This window comes from Gossypium arboreum, chromosome 3 (assembly GCF_025698485.1).
Source record: "Gossypium arboreum isolate Shixiya-1 chromosome 3, ASM2569848v2, whole genome shotgun sequence".
NCBI lineage: Eukaryota > Viridiplantae > Streptophyta > Magnoliopsida > Malvales > Malvaceae > Gossypium > Gossypium arboreum.
The window spans coordinates 1,481,367-1,498,816 of NC_069072.1; the positions used below are offsets into that span (position 1 = coordinate 1,481,367).

The window sequence follows — 17,450 nt, forward strand, 5'->3', positions numbered from 1 at the left end:
TTTAATGCACATTTTGAAATTTAATTTATTTTAAAATTTTAAAATTTAAATTTAATGGTTAATATTGTCAAAATATATATTAAGTTCATCAGTGTAACTTAAAAAAAAAACTCACTTTTATTTTAGTTAACATGAAAAATTTTATTAATATTAATAATAATTAACTTACATTTTAAATCCAATTTTAAAATAAAATATATAAACTAATCTAATAAAACAATACTTACCAAAACAAGCAGAGGTCTGCAATTTCCAGATATGGAAAGAGAGACCATGATCTTTAACAGTCTCTACATCAAAATCATGAAAAGAGGTACCATTGGTAGATTCCAAGATTGTTCCAAAAACTGGGGGATCTCTGTTGGGCCAAGTTGCAATAAAAAGAAAATAAAAGGAGTCACCCCAACAACCACAACACAAAGCTTTTTCAACTGTTCTTTCTTTGTCCCAACGCCGAAACTCTCTGCTACTCCATTTTAGCTGAGAAAAATATGCAAGCTACACCTCTCTTTTATCCTCCATTGAAAAACCCAAACCTTAAACCATTGTATTTTCGCTACTCTTCAACGTTTTCCACCAAACCGCCATTGCCACATCTCGGTTTCCCTCGTTTCCCTTCTAAAGTCCATCGTTTCATCAAGAACTGCATTGTTTCTAGCCATGAACTATCCCATCTCGACACTGAAATCACAACACAAAATGGTGGGTTTCCGTTGTGCGACCGAGTAAATGAAGGAGAAGATGATAAAATGTTGGGAACCCAAAGTTTATGGAGACAAATTAAGGAGATAGTGATGTTTACGGGACCTGCAACTGGTCTTTGGATTTGTGGGCCATTGATGAGCTTAATTGATACTGCGGTTATTGGTCAAGGAAGCTCCATTGAGCTTGCTGCTTTAGGTAAAAAGCCCTTCTTTTTTCCTTTCATTTGGGTATTCATTTCTCACTTGACTGTTAGCTGATGAATTGGGTTTTTTTTATTGTTGTTGTTTGGGAGTTTTACAGGGCCTGGAACAGTTCTATGTGATTATATGAGTTATGTATTTATGTTCCTTTCTGTCGCTACTTCCAATATGGTTGCCACTTCTCTTGCTAGAGAGGTGAGTGTTTTCACCTGATAAATAGTTGCATTTATATATATATATATATATATATATATATGTGCGCGTGTGCGTGTATGACCAAGCTATTTGCAGCTCTGTCATGTATTTTGGAGTGTTTGTTTTATCTTCTGTTGTTCTTGTGTTGATTTTGCCATTTATGCAACTGATATAGCTTATGATCTTCCTCTGTTCTATAGCTAAGCTACCATGTAACACTTAGTTGTTAGATTGTATTTTGTTCCTTTTACTTTAAAAAATGGGTAAATTAATTTCTATGCCTTAGATGAAAGAGTAAATTAGTAGTTTAAGTTAAAAATTTTATCTATTTGTATTGTTAAAAACTGAATTAGTTGGCAGAATAATCAGATAATGACATGTGGCATGCCACGTGTATCTCATGTTGACGTATAAAGATCAATTTTTAACAGCAAAAAGCGATGAAATTTTTAACATAATGACTAGTTTGCTCTTTAGTTTAATATACATGGACTAATTTGTCTTTTTTTAGTAAAGAAGTCAAAATTCAATTTGACTCCTAGTTTAGTACCCTTCATGATACTTTTATCCTATATATATACATATATATTGGTATTGAACTAGACTCCATGGTGCAGGATAAAAATGAAGTGCAGCACCAGATTTCTGTCTTACTTTTTGTTGGTTTGACTGGTGGCTTATTCATGCTTTTCTTTACTAAACTTTTTGGTTCATGGGCCCTAGCAGGTAATCAGCATAGCCTCATGCCTTATGCTTGTTTTCTCCTACGTGTTTCGATGTTCCGGTTTAGCCATTTTTTGATATTCAGCTTGCTTTGTTTCGTTCTTGCTAAGAATGATCTTCAATGAGTTCCAATTGGCTGTTTAATTTCTCATGCTTTTATTTCCAGCTTTTACGGGGCCGAATAATGCTCATATTGTACCAGCAGCAAACACGTATGTTCAGGTTCGTTTTCATAAGTTCTTGTTCTATAAAACATTGCCAAGCATTCAGCTATATGTTTCTTGTTGTTAATCATTTGTGGCAGTTTATGAATCGTCCGCTCTGTTGCTTAATTCTTCTCGTATTTCCTTCAGTCTTAACTGCATTTAAATCTTTTCCGGTGATAGATTCGTGGTTTGGCATGGCCTGCAGTTCTTGTTGGATGGGTTGCTCAAAGTGCAAGGTAGACTAATTTGCAATCGTATTATGCTGTTACTAAGTTTCTACAATGGCATCTTTTGCTCGTGGTCAGATTTTTTATACGTGTATTTTATACTCCGATTTCTCATTTTTTGTCACACAGTCTCGGCATGAAAGATTCTTGGGGACCTTTAAAGGCCTTGGCTGTTGCTAGTGCTGTAAACGGAATTGGGGATATAGTACTCTGCAGCTTCTTAGGCTACGGTATAGCTGGTGCTGCTTGGGCAACAATGGTGTCACAAGTATATTCATTGAACATTTCGGCGTTTACATTTCATAATTTAATCATCATTATTGTACCCTTTATGTGCTTGTAGATTCTTTCTCGAACTTCTAGTTTCGAATTGCTCGAAACTTGAATCTCGTTGCTTGCTAACCAAGTCAACTTCCCAGGTTGTTGCTGGTTACATGATGATCACCTCTTTAAACAAGAAAGGATATAATGCATATACCATCTCCATTCCGTCCCTCGATGACCTTCAAACGATTTTCGGACTTGCTGCCCCGGTGTTCATAATGCTGATGGCAAAGGTTTGGATGCATTTTATTTTAAAGCTTTATATACTCGAATTTGATTATTTATTTATTTAGGTAGCTTTCTACGCACTCATTATCTATTTCGCGACAAATATGGGCACACACACGGGGGCCGCTCATCAGGTTCCTGAACACTCTCTATTAGTTTTGATTTCTTTTTGCTTTCCGATGTTAAAACATATCGGTCTTAATATTACGAGTCTGTGCTTCACTCTAGGTCATGATCCAAACCTATTGTATGGCACCGTATGGGGTGAGCCTTTATCCCAAACCGCACAGTCATTTAGGCCGGAATTGCTTTATGGTATCAACAAAAATTTACCAAAGGTATGGGATTCCGGTTTTCGTTTAGTGAATTGTCCATATCTTTATACGGTGGTTATAGATTTTCATTCAATCACGAATGTGTGGAATGCAGCTTCCGTTGTGAGTTTTGTTTGCTCGATAATAACCAACTTTATAACATTCACTAGGCTCGAATGCTGCTAAAATCACTTGTCATCATTGGAGCTAGCCTCGGACTGCTATTGGGTATAGTTGGAACATCAGTTCCTTGGTTGTTTCCCAATATCTTCACATCCGATGGGAAGGTCATACACGAGGTTAGTCCTTGCATTTTTCGAGTTTACAACATTCTTTATATTCTTTTCATTTTTCCTATGTGTCCCAAGAAAGGACTGATCCCGAGAGGTATTACTTTGTCTCTACTCTTTGTCACTTCGAATACAAGGAACGTTTAGTTGAAAAGAAGAAATGCTTTTAATTGCAGATGCACAAAGTGTTGGCACCGTATTTTGTCGCGCTAGCCGTGACACCGGCTACTCATAGCCTCGAGGGAACATTGTTGGTATGTTCGGAAAATAAGTCTTTGGCTAGAAGTTCGCCATATATATAATGTTAATGGCGACTATATTCTGGATCATATTACGATATCATAGTATCTGTTCATTTGCAGGCAGGACGAGACCTTAAATTTGTAAGCTTATCAATGAGCGGATTCTTCTCGTTGGGTGCCGTTGTACTACTGGTAATATCTCCGTACCCTCCGTTCTGCATATTTGGAAATTTCTAATGTTTTTCTTGGTATCAGCTGGTAAGCAGCGGAGGATACGGTTTGCCGGATTGCTGGTATGCACTCCTAGGATTTCAATGGGTAAAAATCCATATCCTCAGTTCTCAATGATGCATACGATACGGTACTCGGACTGACTTGAACCCTGACTTCCTCTTTTCCGTTTTCTAGGCTCGGTTTTTCCTCTCTTTGCAACGCCTTCTTTCTTCTACCGGCATACTTCACTACGAAGAATCGAACAATTGTAAACCGGAGAAGCTAAAAGCTGCTTAGTGTATCAATTTTTTAGATCAATCAGAGTGTAGTTTACTTATACACCGTCTGTCTCGGTAAAACTGTCACAGTTGGGTCAAATTTTTGAAACTTTTACCTCAATTATTTTAAATATTTTAATCAATTAAATTTTATAAAAATATATTTGAAAACTACTTTATTAAAAAATATATAATATTTTTTCAAATTTTATTTATAATCAATTCTACAAAATAATAGGTAAAGCTTTTGACCAAAATCAAAATGTGAAAAATCTGAATTCTATTTTTATTTAATTCATAATTAATTTTATTTTTACAATATAAAAATAAATATTTTATAATTAAAATGGTGAAAATGAAAATAGCTTAAATTTTTATATAAAATTTATTAAATGTAGTTTCTGTAATTAAAAGTTTTAGTTTAGAAATATTTATGGTTTTCTTTTGAAAATTTACTAAATAATAATAAAAAACAATAAAAATAAATCCAAAAATAATATGAAAAAATAGAATAGAATTTAATTGAATTTAAAAATCATGAATTATTTGGAAAATTGAAAAAATTCCACCGAATAGAATAAAAATACAGCTTGTTATGAATGTAATGCAACTTGTCAATGTGCTAACCACATTATTGCATCTGCACTACGCGTCTATTTTTTTCTCAGGTCCCTATACTTTTCAAAACTTTAAATTTTAATCTTTCATCTTTTGATTTCAAAATTTTAATATTGATTTACAAACTTAATTTTAATTAATAATATCGTTATTTTTTTTCTTGGTTTTTGTAAAGAGAGGATGGGGAATGGATTGTCCAATATTTAAATCTAAAGGAGATTCGAATAATGAATATATAAAATACTTAAAATTGAAAATTAATATCTTAAATTAAATTTTCATCAAGATAGAATAAAAACTGTCTACTCTTTTAATAGTTTAGCCTTTATATAATAAAGGATTGATTTGGCTCAACGAAAAGTAAAGGGACTTATTTAACAAAAGTAAACTAGTTCAAGGTTCTTTCAATAATTTAGCCTTTATATTTTATCCGCTCTTTGTGGATACGAATCAATCTGTAATTCAGCTTAAAAAAATCAATATGCAAGTTACAAAAACGTGGAGAGAGTGGTTTATTTAAAAGGATTAAATACAAAATGGTCCTCCATCTATATCATTTTTCTCAACTAGGTACTTATAGATTTCTTTTTTTTTTTTGTAAAAAATGGTGCTAAACCATCAATTTCATCTCATTTTTCTTTCAAAACACTATACCGATCAATAGTATACGCTTTTCTTGGAAAAAAATACAACAAAGTTGATACTTTAGGTACCACCTTTTACCAAAAAAACTATAGGCACGTAAGTGAAAAAGGTATAATGTAGGGACCAGTTTTGCAATTAAACGTTATCTAAAAGTAAAACTGCAATTTGCAGACATGGATGGAGGGACCAGACAAGATCTACGATACCATTGGCTGAAAACAAGATTTTCCAAAAATTGGAGGGATCTTCATTGGGGCACACTGCAATAAAAAAGGAAATTAAAGGCAGCCAACAACAACCAGACCAGAAACACAACACACACAAAAAACCTTTCAACTGTTCATTCTTTGTCCCAAACGCCGGCAAGTTCATAACTGTAAAAGAACAAAGAAAATTCCATTTTTGCTGAGAAAATATGCAAGCTACACCTCTCTTTTATCCTCCATTGAGAAACCCAAACCTTAAATCATTATCTTTTTACCACTCTTCAACGTTTTCAACTAAGCCACCATTGCCACACCTCGGTTTCTCTCGGTTCCTTTCTAAAGACCATCGTTTTATCAAGAACTGTATTGTTTCTAGCCAAGAACTATCCCATTTCGACACTGAAATCACAGCACAAAATGGTGGGTTTTCGTTGTGCGACCGAGTAAATGAACGGGAAGATGATAAAATGTTGGGAACCCAGAGTTTATGGAGTCAAATTAAGGAGATAATGATGTTTACTGGACCTGCAACTGGTCTTTGGATTTGTGGACCATTGATGAGTTTAATTGATACTGCAGTTATTGGTCAAGGAAGCTCCATTGAGCTTGCTGCTTTAGGTAAAAAACAAGAAGACTTGATTTTGGGTATTCGTTGACTCTTTTCTATTAAATTAGCTGGGTCTGAATTGGTTTTTTTTACAGGGCCTGGAACAGTTCTTTGTGATTATATGAGCTATGTTTTTATGTTCCTTTCTGTTGCTACTTCCAATATGGTTGCCACTTCCCTTGCTAGAGAGGTCAGTGTTTTCAACGGATGAAATGTATGCACGTATGTATATATAACTACACTATTTGCAGCTATATCACAATTTTAATAATAAATAAATTGATCTCTCTAAAAATCGATTTCAAAAATGAAACAACTAAACAATTAATCATTGATTTTTTTTTCAATGTACACATTTTTTATTAGTATAATGATAAATTTAGCTCTCAAATTTTTACTTATTCTATCAATTTGGTCATGGTTTAACAAAATTAGTTCTAACATTTACAGATTATGTCAATTCGATCCAAATTTACCAAATTTGAGAGGAACCAATTTATTCAATATCGAATTTAAGAGAAAACAAAGAGGTCTTCTTACCGTATTTCAGAGATCTGAATTCATTAAATGGAGTGTTTTTTTCTATCTACTATAGTTCTTATGTTGATTTTGTCATTCATGCAATTGATTTAGCTTAGAGATATATATACATATATATATTGCACTGAACTAGACACCATATTGCAGGATAAAAAAGAAGTGCAGCACCAAATATCTGTCTTACTTTTTGTTGGTTTGGCTGGTGGCTTATTAATGCTTTTCTTCACAAAATTTTTTGGTTCATGGGCACTAACAGGTAATCAACATAACCTCATGCCTTATGCTTGTTTTCTCCTACGTGTTTCGATGTTCCAGTTTAGCCATTTTTCGGTATTCAGTCTCAGCCTGCTTCGTTTCGCATTTGCTAACAATGATCTTCAATGAATTCCAAAAAGGCTGTTTAATTTCTCATGCTTTTGTTTTCCAGCATTTACGGGGCCGAATAATGTACATATCGTACCGGCAGCAAACACATACGTTCAGGTTCGGTTCTATAAGTGAACGTTCTGTTTCGTTTCTTCTTGTTAATCGTTTGAAACAGTTTACGGTATCATCCGCTCCGTTGCTTAATGCTTATCGTATTTCCTTTATCCTTAACGGCATCTAAACGTTTTCCGATTATAGATTCGTGGCTTGGCATGGCCGGCGGTTATTGTCGGATGGGTTGCTCAAAGTGCAAGGTAGGTTAATTTGCAATCGTGTTATGCCGTTTGGCCTCGAATGAAGTTTCTACGACGGCATCTTTACTTGTGTTCGGATTTTTATATGTATGTTTTATGGTCGGTTTTCTCGGTTTTTCGTCACACAGTCTCGGCATGAAAGATTCTTGGGGACCTTTGAAGGCCTTAGGTATTGCTAGTGCTATAAATGGAGTTGGAGATATAGTACTTTGCAGCTTCTTAGGCTATGGCATAGCTGGTGCTGCTTGGGCAACAATGGTGTCACAAGTATAGTCATCCAACATTTCCGCATTTATCTTCGGTAAAAAGATCTCTCCAATTCCTTTCTATTTTAAAATCAAGCAAATTAGTCTCTCTCAAAAAAATCAGAGCAATTTAATCCTTATCAATTTCGAAAAGTAAGCAACTAATGACAATTAATCACGGCTTTAATGTGGTCCATCAATTGTATATAATTTTGATTGGATTGTATATAATTTTGATTGGTATAATAACAAATGTAGCCTTCAATATGTTTATATGTTGTCATTTTGGCCTTATTCTAAAAAATTCAACAAATTTAGCCACAACATTTACATAAATGTTGCAGGATGAATTTATTATATTAGGACCAAATTTGTTATTATATTAATCGAAATCATGTACAATTGACAGAAAACATTAATGTAATGATTAATTGTCCTTAGTTGCTTATTGACAACGATTGCTCTGATTTATTTAGAGGGACTAATTGCTCCATTTTGAAATTGAAAGGGACTGAAGAGGTCTTTTTACTTTTATCTTTCGTAATTTAATCATCTCCATAGTATCTCAATATTCTCCTTTCGAATTTCTGGTTACTCGAATCTTGTTGCTTGCTAACCAAGTCAACTTCCCAGGTTGTTGCTGGTTACATGATGATTGATTCTTTAAACAAGAAAGGATTTAATGCATTTGCAATCTCGGTTCCGTCCCTCGATGACCTTAGGACGATTTTCGCAATCTCTGCCCCGGTTTTCATAACGATGATGGCAAAGGTGAGATGCATTTTACATTATTTTGTTTCAATGACTTGATGATTTCGGACTTGTCGCCCCGCTGTTCATCTGAAGACCTTTCCATTGTTTTAGGTTGCTTTCTATGCACTCATCATCTATTTTGCGACGAATATGGGCACGTACACGGTGGCTGCTCATCAGGTTATCGAACTCTCTTTCTTTCTCTCCAATGTTAAAACTTATCAGTCTTAACGTTATGAGTCCGTGCTTCACTCTAGGTCATGATCCAAACCTATTGGATGTGGACCGTATGGGGCGAGCCTCTATCCCAAACCGCACAGTCGTTTATGCCAGAATTGCTATATGGAATCAATAGAAATTTGTCAAAGGTATCAATTCCGGTTTTTGTTTATGGAAGTATTCATATCTGTTGTTGGTGATTATCGAAGAATTGCATAAACTTTTGTTCACTCGATATTAACCAAGTTCGTATTGTTCATCAGGCTCGAATGCTGCTAAAGTCACTTATCATCATCGGAGCTATCCTTGGACTGATATTGGGTATAGTCGGAACAGCAGTTCCTTGGTTATTTCCCAATATCTTCACACCCGACCAGAAGGTCATAGACGAGGTTAGTCTTTGCATTTTTTGAGTTTATATTCCTTGTTATACAAGTCATCATCGTGTATAAGTTGTCCTATGGATCCCGAGAGGAATTGCTCCGTCTCTATCTCAGTTACCCGGACATGAGGAGGAGATTACGTCCCCTGCAATTCCGACTTTTTGTTAAAGACAATGAATGCTTTTAATTGCAGATGCACAAAGTGTTGGCACCGTACTTTATCTCACTAGCCGTGACACCAGCTGCTCTCGCCCTTGAAGGAACATTGTTGGTATGTATCTTAAACCCGGTTTTATTCGACAAAATGACTTGACTCAAACTTCACGATATAACTTCAGTGCCGACTATGTTCTCTCTCGCGTCCATTGCAGGCAGGGCATGATCTTAAATTCGTTAGCTTAATGATGAGTGGATGCTTCACGTTGGGTGCTATTGTACTACTGGTAAGGATCTATCTCCGTACACTCAGTTCCACATACTCGGAAATTCTAATGTTTCTCTCGGTGTCAGCTGGTGAGCAGTGGTGGATTCGGTTTGCCGGGCTGCTGGTATGCCCTCGTAGGATTTCAATGGGTAAAAACCAATATACTCGGCTCTCGATGATGGATATGGTACGGTACTCAAACCGACTCGAGCACTGACTTCCTTTTATTTTTGTTTTCCAGGCTCGGTTTTTTCTTTGTCTACAACGCCTCCTTTCACCTACCGGCATGCTTTATTCCGAAGAATCGAACGATTATAAACCCGAGATGCTAAAAGTTGCTTAGTATACCATTTGCAAAGACATTGAATCACTGCAATCTCAGCCTGTGCTTTAATATTGGCTGCTTATATGATTCTTTTCATTAATGCCTCTAAGAGGCTGCTGTTACAGATTTTATATTTTTAAATTTTCAACAGCAAATTGTAACTGTAAAATCTTAATCTAATTTAATTGATGTAATCATTTGTTCAAGAAATTAGAAACTGAGCTGGATGTGGCTTGTTTTATCATTAAGGTTATAAATAGACTGAATTTGAACGAATAAATTTATGTTCATATTCGTTTATTTACTTTTAAATTTGTTTGCATTTTATTCAAATTCATTAAAATTTTTAATTTTTTGCTTGTTTATTTATTTAAAGTTATGTGTGTATTTATTTATTTATTTAAGTTGACTTAAATATGATAGAGCCTAATGTTTCAAATTAAAATATAAAGATTAAATTTTAAATTTTATAAAAATACAAGAAACTTTGGAATATTTAAACCATTTAAGTTAAATGAACTTTTGAGTATTAATCAACTTAACTCAAATTTTTTATCCAAACTTAATTTTACAAATAATTTTAAATAGTAATACTAGAAAGGAATAAATTTAAGCTTTGAACAAGATTGCAAACATAAAATTCCATTGGCCTTGGTCAAATAACAATAGAAAAATTAAAAGGTTAAAATGACTCTTTATAAATTAAACAGAAATTCATTAATAATCCTATCAAAAACTTTGGAAACTTCAAAACAAATTTTTCCAACATCTATCATTATAATATTTTTTTAACTTTTCATTTTAAATCATATCCGATATACAATCAATATTTTAAGAATGTAATTAAAGTGTTCTAAAATTTGAGGACCAATTTAAAATAATAGTCATATTTAAATAAATGAACTAATTTAATTTCTCCGTTTTATTTCCAAAAATTTAGTCTCTCTACTTGTTTGAATTCAAAATTAAAATCCAATTGATAATATTATTAATGAACTTCCGTTTAATTTGTATGGACATGGTTTAAAAATTAAAGTTCAAATGATACTGCAAAGGGAAAAACAAGAATATTACCAATTGGATTTTAATTTTTAAATCACACAAACAAATAAATGGACTAAATTCCTGAAATTAAAAATAGAGAAACTCATTCAAAAGTCCAAAAAGTACAGGCACTAAGGACATAATTAGTCCTAAATGTTGTGGGTAGAGTGCAATGCAACACAACAAAAGGTTCAGGTACTTCAATAGGAAAAAAATACCAAGCAATGGGAACCTTGAAAAAAAAAAAAAAAAAGGTATCAAAGAGAAGTGAGCAAATTTGACACACATTAACATGTAATTGTCCTATATATGAGATATGACCATTATCTATTTTAAACAAGGGCCCTCTGACTACCGACGTGACTGGTACGGCAGTTGCTCAAAGGTTGAGCAAGATTAAAGAAACAAGCCTCGATTATGTAGTTCAAAATTATCGAATTTGAGAAGGAGAACAGAGCAAACCTGATGCGTCTGCTCCGATGACTGCGAGATCACAGATTGTACACAATTGACCCTCCTGGGTAGGCATGAAGCGAGTAGTACAGTAAGGGCAAGATAAATCTTTCTGTCCTCGGTAAATCGGGACGTAAGTTGCCCCGCATGTCACAAAAGGGTTCCTGAAATCGTAGTTTAACTGAGATGCATCTGTCATATTCCTCTCTGAAACTTGGAGTACTTGCCTCGCTGCCTTTGAATGGTTCTCGTTAGGGTTTGTTTCTAGAAGACGCCTGGCAAAGTTAGCGGCTGTAGCCAGGTTTTTTGCCTTGCAACAGATGGTCATTGCGTTCCGCAGAGCAAGTCTGAGATGAGGCATTTGAAGGTTGCAATGGGTGAAGTAGGCAGCAAGCTCCTGCTGGCGTACCGGATTGTCTTTCAATTCTCTACGCTTAAGCTCCATCTGCAGACCAAGAACATACTCCTTGGCGATGATAATTAACTCTTTGACTTCATCAACTTCCCTCCTCGACTCCACAACAATCAATGGAATTGTATGAAGAATGCTGAGGAAAAGCCGAAGAGCCTCAGTAAACTTTCCATCTGTTGTGGCCTTGTACCCAGCCTTCAGCTTTTCGTCCAGCTGAGAAAAGTTGAATACGAGAGAGGGTGGACCCCTCACATTAGGGCTAGCAGACTCACTCCATCCCCTCTCAACTGCCAAGGACACTACTGGCGCAGATGAAAATGCACGAAGATAGCTATGGCTGCCAGTGTGAAGATCGAGAAACATGGATTTTAAAGGAGCAAAGTTTCTTATTCCAAGTTGCCTGCTCAGCAAACGCATGGCTGTATCAAAATTGCCAGCAGCCGCATGATCAGCAGCAAGTGACGATCTCTGACTCCAAATTTGACTCACAGGCATACCAGGAGTTGGTGCCACGAAAACAGAAGAACGAGCATTAACCCTTGGTGTCTCTACCTCAGGAGGGAGTTCCAAGTCTTCAAGGTCCCACCCACCCTCTTCATTGTCTTCAGCCACTTCCCCATCCTCCAAAATTGTAGTAACATCTCCGTTCTGCAAGCCATCAGCATCGACCATATCAAGATCTTCACCCCAATCACCATCTGCACCCTCCTCCTCTTCATCCACTGCACCCCTGCCAGTACTATCGAATCCACCTTCAAATATACCTTTCATTACTCTCAACAGGGGCCAATCACCACCACAAATAACGGGTGCCGGAGGCATCAATAAGGAAGGTTTTTTCCCTTCCGGCAAAGAAGGGACATCATCTCCCAACTCAGCAGCTAACCTCTCCGCAACATCGTCTAGCCCATGGACTGATGCTGTAACATAAGCAAGAGGCAAATGACCAGCATTCTCCAAGATCTTTACACGTTCTTGAATATCACCAAGATACAAAGCATTGTGAAACTGGCCCATAATATCGTTCTTGACTTCTGCAATCTTCAGCATCTTGGACAGCTTTTCCAGGTTACCATTTATGAGATAAAGAAACGACAACCTCTCAAAGTTCTTTGTCCTCTGGTAGGCATATTCAACTATACCTGCATTGCCTTGGCGAAGGGCTTCCACACCCAACCTATACCAATGATCCTTGTCATCAATCTCCTTAGCAGATGCAACAGCAATTTGAATGTTCCCACTCTCTATAGCCAAGTTAAACCGAGTTTTCTCATCTTTGACAAAATGGAGGGCCACTTCAGGGAACCCCTTCTGTTGTAGATAAGCAATCACGGCCTCACCACAAAGCTGGGAGTTTCTTATCATGCTCATAACATGATCATACCTCTTACGAAGCAGAGACAGCTTGAAAATGTATTCTGTAGCATCAATGACCAGCGTCTTGTTCTTCCCATCACGGTCCAGGCAAAATATTTTGTTTCCAGAAACCTTAGTTAGGTATATTGGAACATCAAGTGTTCGAATTATTCCACTATCTCCATTGGGTAGGCAGTATTTTATATGGTTTAGAGTGGTGTAAATAAAAACGCCATTTTCATCCCAGTCTCCACTCTTAACTCGTATCGTCTCATGAAAAGTGCACTGGTGCACAAGTTTCTTGCTAGTAATGATAATGGAATGCTTGCTGAGCAAAGCGACACTCTCCATGTCACTAGACCAAACAACATACTTCACAAAAGGCGTTTGTAGATCACCAAGAACAAGTCTCTGCTGGAGATCAAATACAACCACTCTATCATCTGATCTACACAATAAATTACCTGTTCCAGCATAGAAAATTGCATCTGTAGGCACCGGAAGACCACTTTTTTTAACAACCTCATTTTTAAGATTCTTGATTAAGACTTGGTTGTTGCTTTTGTCGAGTACAGCAAAACGGTTCCGAGCCACAAATATAGCAGAACTACCAGGACCTCTCTTTGCCTCCTGCAAGTCATTCCTACCAATGCTGTCTTTTGGTATCTGATACAACTCATAAGTTCCTCCATCAACATCTGAGCAGATAAGAACCGCATTTTCTGTGGGACTATAAGAAAGAGTCCTTGGACATTGATTCAGGGTTGTGGAGCCGGGCCGCCGGATAGGAACTATTTGTGTCTCTTTTTGTGTTGAAAAGTCATAACACCTTAAGAATCGATCCTTGGCATAAAACAGAGAATCCCCACTGACTGCAAAAGCAGGCCGTTCTCTCTCTAGCTTAAATACAATCATGCCACTGTCATGTCCAGCTGCCAAAAGATTAATCTCAGGATGGGCTGCAAGAATCCAGAACCTGTCATGTTCTCGACGGAAAGTTTGAAGTCCAGTTCGCTTTGTTGCATCCCACACTCGAATACTTTTATCCTCGGAATTGGATACAATGATGTCTTGTTTGGCATGGAACATGACACATGACACATTATTCATGTGTCCTCTCAAGGTATCCACTTCCCAAGCCTTGGTATCTGAAAAAACCCAAACAATTTACTCAATCCCACAACAATTCAAGAGTCTAAATTCCCTGCTGCAAAAAAAATTATCCACCTACTTTTAGCAGTTTGTATATACACAGCCAAGATCATAAAATAAAATGGAGTTGCGGTGGCAGGCTAAACTACCAGGGGTCACCATATCCAACTTACAGGAGGGGAAAGAAAGAGGAAAGTTCCTATAAAATTTTTAGTTATGAATAAAAATTACTTGCAAAAACTTTAATCAGTATATCTACCAAATGCAACATATAACGGAAGTGATATAGTTCCTGTATTTACCATTCATACGCCACAATTTCACTTGGCGGTCATCAGCACCAGAGACTATCAAAGGTAAAGTCGGATGAAATGCAGCCCAATTTACTCCTCGGTCATGTCCATCCAACACATACTTGACAACTGCATCAACACCACCAAAAAGATCTGTGTTCATCTGACTCAACCGTAAAATGTCATCTGCTGGGGAGGCACCCTTCTTTTTCAAGGAACTAACATCCCAAACTCGAACTGTCTGGTCAAGGGAGGCCGACACAACCAGGTCTTCTTTAGGATGGAATGAGGCGCACATAACATAGTGATTATGACCAGTCAACACAGAGATGCAAGTTCGAGACTGCCAGTTCCATATGCGAATGGTTTGATCATCACTGGCACTCACAACCCATGGATGTTCATGATGAAATTGCACAGTACGAATATAATCAAGATGTCCAAGAAGGGTAAAAAGACATCTATGCAACTTGTAGTTCCAGACCTTTATCTTGTAGTCATCCCCTGAAAAAATAAAAAAGTTTAATGTCATTCGGATTGCACAAGTACCTTATGCTCTGTAACAGAAAATCATAGCACAAATGGAGATTTTTAAGCTAATCTCAAATTCAGACCTCTATTGCCTATGTTGAACAAGTCTAGGAAATTTCAAATCATAAACCTTATTAAATCAATTTTTTATTCATTAATTCTAATGATATTATCACTAATAGGAGTGAAATGCAAATCCCAATAAAATGGTAAATAAACTGTTAAAAAAAATTATAAATTCCAGTCTATTACAAATTCTAAATATGCTCAAATATTTAACTCCATTTTCCACTCACTTGTATTAAAGCTTTATATTTAGGAATCTTCATCTAGAACAATTTACCCTAAAAAAGCATTAAACTAAACAAATTCAAATTTATCCATTCAACTGGTTTTATTACAAAGATTGTGACCCTCTTATATGGTATATGAAAGGTTGTAACTGTTGGGCAGTTCAAGACTTCGGTCTTCCAGCTAGAATGGACAATAAGTTCAACCGGCTTCACATTGCACTCATGTGGAAATGCAAATAAAATAGCACGAAGGAAGGCAGGGTGGGATGGAACATAGTTACTATCCTAAAGGGAAGGTAGTTTTGGGCAGAAAATTTTGAGGACTTGACTAGGTGCTTCTATCTTAAGGCACATCTGGCCTTATCTTTTGCAGGCCAGCAGCTCAGGCTCTCTCCGAGTGACATGGTTGTAAGATTACAACCTTAGAAACAATAGTTTTAGGCAGATCTCGATCCCAAATTCTTACATTCAGCATTGGACAATGTTCTTGCATTGAAGGTATAGTACCAGGCCTTGAATTTCTACGGCCTTGAATTTCTACTGGCCTTGAGTCAGCTATCCATATCAAGAAGGTGAAGATCTAAACGAAAGTCCAAATACATGAAATCTCTATAATAAATCTAGATCCAGCAACATCATACGCATTGGATTTCTCAAATGCCATAGAGTTACATGAATAAAAAATAGCTCCAGAAACTAAACTAATTCAAACTAATTAATAAGCAAATTCCACAATTTCACATTCAAATCCATAGATCACTAAAATAATTAACGAGATTCATTAAGAAATAAAATTGAGGCGAAAAGGAAACGAAATCCGAACCTCCAGAGACAAACAAAGGTTGAGACATGTGAAAATGGACACCACGAACAGGGCCATCGTGTTCGTCAAATCGATCAATCAAAGTCCCCATTCGATAGTCCCATAACTGAATAACGCCACTGTGAAGACTAGCTAAGATCCACGGCCTCTTGGTGTGGAAACTTAGTCCCTTCACTCTATTACTCTTCGTCTCAAACTTCGTCAACATTTTTGTTCCTTTATCTCCAACTTCTAATTCTCTGCAATATCAAATCAAATTCAACGTAAGTATATGCGTAACCAAACGGCCAGAATCCGATTTGAAAATTGAACGAAGAAAATGAGAAGAATTTACCTCAGATCTGATACAGCATCTAAAATTAAGAACAAGAAATGAGAAGAAATTGAATTTGGGTTTAAATGAAAAGAAAACAGAGAGTTTTGGATCCTCTCTTTATGAAATTTTTATTTAAGATCTGAGCCTAGAAATCTTGGAATTTTATTATTGTTTCTTCAACCTATCTTACGGTGCCGTTTTTGTGCGGTAAAAGGGCACTTTTTGAGTGTAAGTATTAAATTGAAGTTATAAATTTTGTTTGATAATTATAAAAATATAATTAGATTTTTGATAAATATATATTATATTATATTTTAATTTTTACCCATTTCACTTTATTTTAAGTTAAAATTAAATTTTAAATCTAAAATTTTTAAAAATATATAATATTAAAATAAATAAAATAAAATTAAAGTAATTGAAAATATTTTTCATTAAGTGATAATAATTTTTATTTATCTATCATTTTCAACACAAAAAAATTTATTGAATTGTTTTTATTTTAGATTGTAAAACATGTGTAAAAATTAAATCATTGAAAATATTATTTTAATAGATTTAAAATTTTAATAATTTATCTTTTTAGTCCATTAAACATAATTTTAATTGATATAATAATAAATTATGATATTAATTTTTTCTATTTTCTTTATACATTTTTATTTTGAAAAGTATGGTTATTTAGTATATTAATGGTGGAAATTATTAATTTCATAAGGAGGATTGAGAATTTACAGCATATATTATTTATTTTAAATTTTTTAAATAATGTAAATTGATGTGGCTAATGAAGTTAAAAATTCTCACTATTCTAACATTTAAATTTTAATGCATTTGTTTTTATTCAAATAATGTAATTATTTTACTTTTTAATTAAGAAATAAAGTTGAAATGATAATACGAAATTTTCATTAAATTTAAACATTTATGTTTTTATATTAAAAGGTTTTATTTAAAATTAAAATCTAATTATTAAAATGTTCAAAT

The 17,450-nt window shown here is 35.2% G+C and overlaps 2 protein-coding genes and 1 pseudogene across 3 annotated transcripts; 2 read left to right on the forward strand and 1 right to left on the reverse strand.

Moving 5' to 3' along the window:
- Positions 1-231: 231 nt before the first annotated feature.
- On the forward strand, positions 232-4,304 carry LOC108475674 (protein DETOXIFICATION 46, chloroplastic-like; annotated as a pseudogene).
- A 1,279-nt stretch (positions 4,305-5,583) lies between these two features.
- On the forward strand, positions 5,584-10,070 carry LOC108475453 (protein DETOXIFICATION 46, chloroplastic-like). Its single transcript, XM_017777420.2, has 14 exons — positions 5,584-6,232; positions 6,317-6,411; positions 6,909-7,017; positions 7,189-7,244; positions 7,386-7,441; positions 7,570-7,708; positions 8,320-8,457; positions 8,551-8,619; positions 8,697-8,807; positions 8,922-9,050; positions 9,235-9,312; positions 9,413-9,484; positions 9,552-9,614; positions 9,707-10,070. Exons 1-14 carry the CDS (start codon positions 5,824-5,826, stop codon positions 9,806-9,808), a joined length of 1,626 nt encoding a protein of 541 aa, XP_017632909.1. The 5' UTR covers positions 5,584-5,823; the 3' UTR covers positions 9,809-10,070.
- Positions 10,071-10,547: 477 nt separating this feature from the next.
- On the reverse strand, positions 10,548-16,693 carry LOC108476117 (coatomer subunit alpha-1-like). 2 transcript variants are annotated; one of them, XM_053025373.1, is made up of 5 exons: positions 16,482-16,687; positions 16,148-16,386; positions 14,510-15,004; positions 11,297-14,203; positions 10,548-11,066 (listed from the first exon to the last, which is right to left on the reverse strand). In XM_053025373.1, the coding sequence occupies exons 2-5, from the start codon at positions 16,353-16,355 to the stop codon at positions 11,035-11,037; spliced, it is 3,642 nt and encodes a 1,213-aa protein (XP_052881333.1). In that variant the 5' UTR covers positions 16,356-16,386; positions 16,482-16,687; the 3' UTR covers positions 10,548-11,034. The 2 variants fall into 2 exon arrangements, with proteins under 2 accessions (XP_052881333.1, XP_052881332.1); XM_053025372.1 differs by having other exon boundaries at positions 10,548-14,203; positions 16,482-16,693.
- Between the last annotated feature and the right edge of the window lie 757 nt (positions 16,694-17,450).

Coding starts and splice junctions, on each gene's coding strand:
- LOC108475453 (XM_017777420.2), top strand. CDS start 5,824: ATGCAAGCTACACCTCTCTTTTATCCTCCATTGAGAAACCCAAACCTT. Junction 9,051..9,234: donor ACCAGAAGGTCATAGACGAG/GTTAGTCTTTGC, acceptor TTTTAATTGCAG/ATGCACAAAGTGTTGGCACC. Junction 9,615..9,706: donor CCCTCGTAGGATTTCAATGG/GTAAAAACCAAT, acceptor TTTGTTTTCCAG/GCTCGGTTTTTTCTTTGTCT.
- LOC108476117 (XM_053025372.1), bottom strand. CDS start 16,355: ATGTTGACGAAGTTTGAGACGAAGAGTAATAGAGTGAAGGGACTAAGT. Junction 15,005..16,147: donor ACCTTTGTTTGTCTCTGGAG/GTTCGGATTTCG, acceptor TTATTTTTTCAG/GGGATGACTACAAGATAAAG. Junction 14,204..14,509: donor GAAATTGTGGCGTATGAATG/GTAAATACAGGA, acceptor GGGTTTTTTCAG/ATACCAAGGCTTGGGAAGTG.